The sequence below is a fragment of the Hippocampus comes genome, unplaced genomic scaffold, assembly GCF_001891065.2.
Source record: "Hippocampus comes isolate QL1 unplaced genomic scaffold, H_comes_QL1_v1.1 scaffold35, whole genome shotgun sequence".
In the NCBI taxonomy this organism is placed as follows: Eukaryota; Metazoa; Chordata; class Actinopteri; order Syngnathiformes; family Syngnathidae; genus Hippocampus; species Hippocampus comes.
This window is the reverse complement of record NW_017805279.1, coordinates 1106787-1115019: the sequence shown is the minus strand read 5'-3', so window position 1 is coordinate 1115019 and position 8233 is coordinate 1106787. Positions and strand designations below refer to the sequence as shown.

The following is an 8233-nucleotide window of genomic DNA, read 5'->3' as shown; positions in this document are numbered from 1 at the left end:
GTTTTTTTTTTTTTTCATGACTAAGTGTAGTCAGACTTTTGTTTTTTTGTTTTTTTTCATGGCCATTTTTGTCAGGGGAAAACTCTGTGGTTCCAGATTTGAACATCTTTTTATTTCATTGACAAGCGGAGTGTGGTGCAGTACCAAGGCGGACCTGTAAGAGGCAGCATGGTGCCACAAGGCATCCAGAATGCTGGAAACTACAAAGAAGATTAAGTTGATTTCAACATTTTTGATGACCGCCAAGAAAAAAGGCTGCTCGCTCTAACTTATGTTTTCATGCGCAGTCGACACCTGTTGTCAAACCCGTTTGTATTTTTTATTTTCAATGAGGTATCCAAAAATATATTCCCAGATGCGTGTGAATTTGGTTGAGAAATACACTGAGCACTGAAAAAAAAAAGTTTCCACTTCATTGCAACGAAATAGTTCATTATCGGCATTTTTATTGCATTCCAACAACATCGTCCGTGTCCAGGTGGATTTTGCCTTCACCGTGTGGCAGAGTTTTCCCGAGCGAATCGTCGGCTATCCGGCACGCAGCCACTTCTGGGACGGCAACAAGGAGCGCTGGGGTTACACCTCCAAGTGGACCAATGACTACTCGATGGTGCTGACCGGCGCCGCCATCTACCACAGGTGCGGCGCGCCGCAATTTTATTCCCTCGGGTCACTGTAATCCCATCTCTGAAAGAATCCCTCATTGTACCTGAAGCACATATTTCACCGCCACGGTTTCAACATTATTGCTTCCATGTCAGAGTCGGTATGGCTTCACCAAGCTGTGATGAGATCTGACCATAAATCTGGAAGGCAGGCAAATAGCCTTCCTGGAAGTTGCCGAATCAGCCGCCGTCCCACGTCACTGAATCCACAACCTGGAAAAATGAAGTGGGCTGAAATAGAGTGACAAGACGCTAGTTGCAATTACGATATCAACAGAGGGCCGATGAAAATGATGACAATGTCTTTCTTCTCGTCTCTCTCGGCTTTATTGCATGGGTGGAAAAAAAAACAGCCGCGTGATTGACAAGTGTTGGTCGTCTGCAGGCCGGTGACACGTGATCAAGTCAAATGTCAAATGACAGCTTTTTCGAAACAAATCATTGTTTACGCAGTCAAAACTTGCAAAGTAGGGCCGTAAAACTGCACTGTATCATCCTCTCGTCGTCCTGAAGCGAAGCAAGGGATGCAAAACAGCTCACGGTCGACATAAATAAAACACACAAGCAGAATTTGTTGCGTCTTTATTGTCTCGTATTGTTAACGCCATTGCTCATTTCATTTGCACACCGCTCGGATTTGTCAATATTTTGAGCATCATTTTCACATCATTTGCATAATTTAATTCAAGCTTCTTTTCCTTTCCCCCCATCTCCCCCTTTTTTTGCTTGCTTTGTCTTTAGTGCACCTTGATTGAACCAAGCACGGCAGGGGTGTCAAATCCATTTTCATCACGGGCCGCATTATGATTTCCTCAGAGGACCATTACAGCGGCGAAAATCTTATGAATCTATAATCACCTCAGTGTTTTATTAGATACACCAAAATTGCCCTTGCATTTCATTGTTATGAATATTTTGGAAAAGAGGGACAACGTAAACAGTCTTCGGTGTCTGTTGCAAAGGCGTTGAGTGAGGCAAAAGCTCACGGGTGAGACGCCGTTGTGCCGTGTCTTGCAGGTATTACCACTACCTGTACACCAACTACCTGCCCTCGAGTCTGAAGAGTATGGTGGACACGCTGGCCAACTGTGAGGACATCCTGATGAACTTCCTGGTCTCGGCCGTCACCAAGCTCCCGCCGATTAAGGTCACCCAGAAGAAACAGTACAAGGAGACCATGATGGGACAGGTGAGGCTGCAGCACATCTCCCATATTTGGTTTGGTGTAACTTTGTTTTTGTTTTTAATGCCTTGCGAGACATGGTTGTTTTTTTTTTCCAGTTAAAAACGGCCTACTATACATGGTCGTTTTTTTTTTCGGCTAAAAACGCCTTACTGTACATGGTCGTTTTTTTCGGCTAAAAACGCCTTACGATACATAGTCGTCATTTTCGGCCAAAAACTCATTTTTTTCGGCGAAAAACGCCTTACTAGACATGGTCGTCATTTTCGGTTAAAAACGGTCGTTTTTTTTGGCTGAAAACGCCTTACTATACATGGTCGTTTTTTTCGGCTAAAAACGCCTGACTATACATGGTCGTTTTTTCGGCTAAAAACGCCTTACTATACATGGTCGTTTTTTTCGGCGAAAAACGCCTGACTATACATGGTCGTTTTTTTCGGCTAAAAACGCGTTACTATACATGGTCGTTTTTTTCGGCTAAAAACACCTCACTATACATGGTCGTTTTTTTTTTCGGCTAAAAACGCCTTACTGTACATGGTCGTTTTTTTCGTCTAAAAACGCCTTACGATACATAGTCGTCCTTTTCGGCCAAAAACTCATTTTTTTCGGCGAAAAACGCCTTACTAGACATGGTCGTCATTTTCGGTTAAAAACGGTCGTTTTTTTGGCTGAAAACGCCTTACTATACATGGTCGTTTTTTTCGGCGAAAAACGCCTGACTATACATGGTCGTTTTTTTCGGCTAAAAACGCGTTACTATACATGGTCGTTTTTTTCGGCTAAAAACACCTCACTATACATGGTCGTTTTTTTTTTCGGCTAAAAACGCCTTACTGTACATGGTCGTTTTTTTCGTCTAAAAACGCCTTACGATACATAGTCGTCCTTTTCGGCCAAAAACTCATTTTTTTCGGCGAAAAACGCCTTACTAGACATGGTCGTCATTTTCGGTTAAAAACGGTCGTTTTTTTGGCTGAAAACGCCTTACTATACATGGTCGTTTTTTTCGGCGAAAAACGCCTGACTATACATGGTCGTTTTTTTCGGCTAAAAACGCGTTACTATACATGGTCGTTTTTTTCGGCTAAAAACACCTCACTATACATGGTCGTTTTTTTTTTCGGCTAAAAACGCCTTACTGTACATGGTCGTTTTTTTCGTCTAAAAACGCCTTACGATACATAGTCGTCCTTTTCGGCCAAAAACTCATTTTTTTCGGCGAAAAACGCCTTACTAGACATGGTCGTCATTTTCGGTTAAAAACGGTCGTTTTTTTGGCTGAAAACGCCTTACTATACATGGTCGTTTTTTTCGGCGAAAAACGCCTGACTATACATGGTCGTTTTTTTCGGCTAAAAACGCGTTACTATACATGGTCGTTTTTTTCGGCTAAAAACACCTCACTATACATGGTCGTTTTTTTTTTCGGCTAAAAACGCCTTACTGTACATGGTCGTTTTTTTCGTCTAAAAACGCCTTACGATACATAGTCGTCCTTTTCGGCCAAAAACTCATTTTTTTCGGCGAAAAACGCCTTACTAGACATGGTCGTCATTTTCGGTTAAAAACGGTCGTTTTTTTGGCTGAAAACGCCTTACTATACATGGTCGTTTTTTTCGGCGAAAAACGCCTGACTATACATGGTCGTTTTTTTCGGCTAAAAACGCGTTACTATACATGGTCGTTTTTTTCGGCTAAAAACACCTCACTATACATGGTCGTTTTTTTTTTCGGCTAAAAACGCCTTACTGTACATGGTCGTTTTTTTCGTCTAAAAACGCCTTACGATACATAGTCGTCCTTTTCGGCCAAAAACTCATTTTTTTCGGCGAAAAACGCCTTACTAGACATGGTCGTCATTTTCGGTTAAAAACGGTCGTTTTTTTGGCTGAAAACGCCTTACTATACATGGTCGTTTTTTTCGGCGAAAAACGCCTGACTATACATGGTCGTTTTTTTCGGCTAAAAACGCCTGACTATACATGGTCGTTTTTTCGGCTAAAAACGCCTTACTATACATGGTTGTTTCAAAAAAAAAGCCTTACTAAACATGGTCGTTTAAAAAAGAAAAGCCTTACTATACACAGTCGTTTTAAAAAAATGCCTTCATTTAAATGGTCGTTGAAAAAAGGCCTTACTATACATGGTCGATAAAAAAAAGTATAGTGTATCATTTAATAGTAATATAATAAAATGTATAATGAAGTAAGGTGACTTAAAAAAACACGTCAAGATTTTACATCCGTTTTTTTCAGATGACCGTGTATCGTAAAGCATTTAGAGTGTGACCATGCAATGTTAGACTTGGGGAAAAAAAGCATGTTTGTTACTCATGAGCGTTAATTCGACCGCTTTGCTTCCCCCCCCTCCTTAGTCTTCGAGGGCATCTCGCTGGGCCGACCCGGACCACTTCGCTCAACGGCAGACGTGCATGAACAAGTTTGCCAGCTGGTTTGGCGTCATGCCGCTGATCCGCTCCCAGATGAGACTGGATCCGGTCCTTTTCAAGGACCAGGTGTCCATCCTTCGCAAGAAATACAGGGACATCGAGAGGCTCTGACAGGACCAGCACCCCCTACGCCGGGGGAGGCGTGAGGGCAGGGGGCGGGGAAGCGATGACGCTCCGCCGTGTTGCTGATGTGAACAAACGCTGAGAAGAATATGGAGATAAGGAACAGTGGTTTGCACATACTGCTGACAACAACTCTTGGATAGAATTTTTTTTTTTTTTTTTTTTTTTTTGGGTGGATGACACTGACTGTCCTGCTCGCCCAGCAGGTCCGCATAAGAGAAGTTTCTGGATGTCGAGGGGGAGGGGGGCATTTCTGATAACACTGCCCGCCGCAAACCCCGCCCCACCCCAAGCAATCCATCAGGACACGATGACCGGACGTACTCTCACCCTGACCCTACTACAATCCCGCCGCCCCCAACACTGCTTTATCGCCTGATTTGATTTTTTTGACCAATCAGCTGTCACGGAGAGGGTTGGAATTCAGAGAATCGTTTTTTTGCTTTTACGGACATTAACGTGCTATATCCCAATCAGAATGACAAGAAATGACATTTCCTCATGTTCCCCGCCATTAACGACCCAAAGTCTCTGTTTTGTTTTGTTTTGCTTTTCTAGTCTGTTTCATTTATTTCTGAGCTAATTGTCCCCTCGCTCATCAGTGTAATTGTGTTTTAATTTTCTCAGAGTGAGTGTGTGAGAGGCTGTGTGAGAGATGGCACATCCAACTCTAAGTCGAAACTCATTTGCCTCGTTCTTCGCAGATGAGCAAAAAAATGAACATTTTGGGAGAACCGGAGTAAAACACGAAATGTTCAACTGCCATTCGCATCCTGCTCCGTTGGCCTGAAATGTAAACGGCATCCTTGCCGGGCCATCGGTGTCATTTCCTGAGCGTGCCATGTTGACATCAGGTCTGCCTTCAGAATTATTTATTGCACCTTGTCGCTGCCTGGATTAATTTGACGAGGCCGAGTTGCACCTTTAAAATTTAGAATTAGCATTAGCGGCATCGATCCACAACGTTGATTATGTACCGACATCAAACAGGCCAACGGTTTGCAACTTCATCGGCAGCCGCTCTTGAGTTGATCATTTTCGAGCGACGAGATCGGAAGTCCGCTCGGACACTTGAATGAATGAAACGTGCTTTTCGCGGCCTATCTGTCGAGCTCGCATTCAGCCAAAGCTGTGAATCACTCACTGCCATTTTTTTTTTCATTTTGCTGTTAGTTAAAAAAAAAATGCAACAGTGCCATGATGAGGTCATGCTGACGCGATCGAGTGTAATCGCAACACTGTCACATCAAACGCAAAAGCAAATAGGAGCTAAATCAAGCGCAAGTTCAAGTACAGTGGAACCTTAACGCCTTCCCAATGGAAATCAAAAGACTTATGCTACGTCAGAACGTTTTAACGACCGTTGGGCCACTGCCATTTTATCTTAAAAAAAGGAGAGCGAATGAAAAATCCGCACGCCATTTGACGCTGACCCAAAACGCGCTGTAATTTCCGACAGATGACACAAGCTGATTACGAAACGAAACTCCTCCCCTCAACGTAGTTGCTTGCTACCAAGCTGCTCCCAGAGGGCGCAGGATTTAGTATTGAAAAATATCGGATAAAAGTTTAAGGTAGTGGAGGCTGGCTAAAAGTTACTCGAGGTCTACCAACCTGCCACGATCGACCTGTTACCGGCACGCGCGCCATGATGAGCAGCAGCCATAACAGCCCCTAAGATGAACGAAACAGAAAAATAAAGTCGACACAAAACTTTGCGAGATTGTGAAAAGGAAATCACCGCCTACCGTAGTCGAGACCTGAGGCGGAGGCGCGGGACGCACTTTTTGCGGCGTGTTAACGGTCGTAGCTCACGTGTAGCGTTTTCAAAAGCTTCTCTCGGCCCTCCGGATTGCCTTTCTTCGCCAGTGCCCTCTCTGAATTGTACATGAAACAAACTCTGAATGAGAACAATCACGACAACAAAAAGATAAAGCACGATTGCTCTGATCGCAAGCCGCAAGTGACTTGGGACCATTTGGTGAGCTACCGGTCGATCACCATCGACGTATTGGGCATCCCTGCTCTAAATTGTCCTTAAGTGCGAGCACGAATGGTTTTATGTCTCTGTGTACCCTGCGATTGGCTGGCAACCAGTTCGCGGTGTACCCCGCCTACTGCCCGAAGACAGCTGGGATAGGCTCCAGCACGCACCCGCGACCCTCGTGAGGATAATTAGAAAATGGATGCACGGATGGATTAATCATGGCGACCTGTCACAAGGGTTTTTTTTTTGTTTTGTTTTTTGCCAGTTTCTAAATTTTACAATGAATTGGAATTTTGAGGTTCCACTGTACAAATGTTTGCATTTGTAGTTGACGCCTCTTTTTGCTGCATGACATTTTCTCTCTCGCTCAGTATTCCCTTCTGGTCCTGTTGCTTTGAATGAGATTTGTTGGTGGCAGAAGGTTTCATTGACAGCACTTTTTTTTTTTTTTTTTTTTTTTAAAGCATCCGTTTCTCATTTGTCTTAAATCCACTTTGAGCCTTTTAAAAAAAATGTCTTATTGGTTGAGTAATTGTCACGGATTCCCCCGAAAAAAACGCATATCCTGCAACTCTGCCAATAATTCCCTGCACTGTACATTAACATATTTATTTTTTCTGTAAACAGGACTGTTTAGACTATAAGGTGTCATGTTCGGATGAGCCTGCATTGCTAAGGGGAGTTAAAAGTATTTATTCAGTTTCATGTTCACACGCCAATAACACCACCTGGCTTAAGTTTCACTCGACAAAGTTTTGTTTTGTTTTTTTCTTTGATTTTTGTTTTGATTTTTTTACCCTCTGGGAAACATCCACTGGCGTCCCGCCTGTACAAACGTGCAACATTTGGAAGAGGTTTTAACATTGACGATCACATACGCCATTGATCTTAAATTGGATCGGGGTGCGGCCATCTTGTCTCTCGGCGGGAGTCAAATTGCAAAAAGCCCCAATTCACAAATTAGGGCGGAGAATGAGAAGCAGTAAAAGTTTGTCGACGACGCACTCGTGCTGCGTTAGAAAATGCATCTTCGATGCTTGGTGGAAGGGAGGGTCCATCCAAATCCTCCCCCACCCCACAAAAAAAAAAAAACATGCCAGACTATTGGCGTTTGTCTTCATTTGTGCCTTTTGTGAACGCGAGTTCTTGCACTGCCGAGGAGCGTCTGCTGTCATGTCGCTGTCATGTCACCGACCCCCCCCAACCCACACCCCCACCCTTCCTCCTGTTGTGTTTGCACACCACTACCATGACCCAACCATGTTTCGGATTATTTATCATCGCCGACCGCGATGGCGCGATCCGCCAGAAGCTGATAACGTGAGGTCAAAGCGCGCGGCTGTCCCGATGCCTTCTCCTCTCCCCCTCCTCCTCCTATTATGTAAAAGACTTTTATAGAGGGTCGCAAAATGAGATAGACTCATGATGATTTTTGTAAGGATGATTTATAAATAAAAGAAACTCATTTGACGACGCCTGTGTCTTGCTGCTTCACTCGCCCGACTTCCACGCGTGCGCTTTTGGTGTCCCGCCCCCTCACGGTCTGAAAGGTTATCTGGGAATTTTATTTGGAATTACCTTCAGGTCTAAGGTTTAACTGTCACCGACATAAAAACTTTAACTGTAGTTAAGTGGAGATGGACCATTTTTTCTTGCAGAATGGATGATGCCTTTTTTTTTTGTGTTTGTTTTTTTTTTTTTTATATGTCAGAGCAGTTTTTCAGCGCACCAGGGGAGTTTTATATACTCCCTCTGTGGTTATTTATACTTTGAGAGATCTTTATTGGAGTCGGGCAGAAATCTCAAAAGAGATGGGACAGACG

General features: G+C 43.7%; 1 protein-coding gene across 1 annotated transcript; it reads left to right on the top strand.

Annotated features, from left to right (window-relative positions):
* Positions 1 to 429: 429 nt before the first annotated feature.
* On the top strand, positions 430 to 7814 carry LOC109516322 (exostosin-1b-like; the record flags this gene model as incomplete). Its single annotated transcript, XM_019870784.1, has 3 exons — positions 430 to 639; positions 1683 to 1854; positions 4226 to 7814. Coding segments are annotated over 3 exons (568 nt in total), but the record flags the coding sequence as incomplete, so codon positions are not given.
* Between the last annotated feature and the right edge of the window lie 419 nt (positions 7815 to 8233).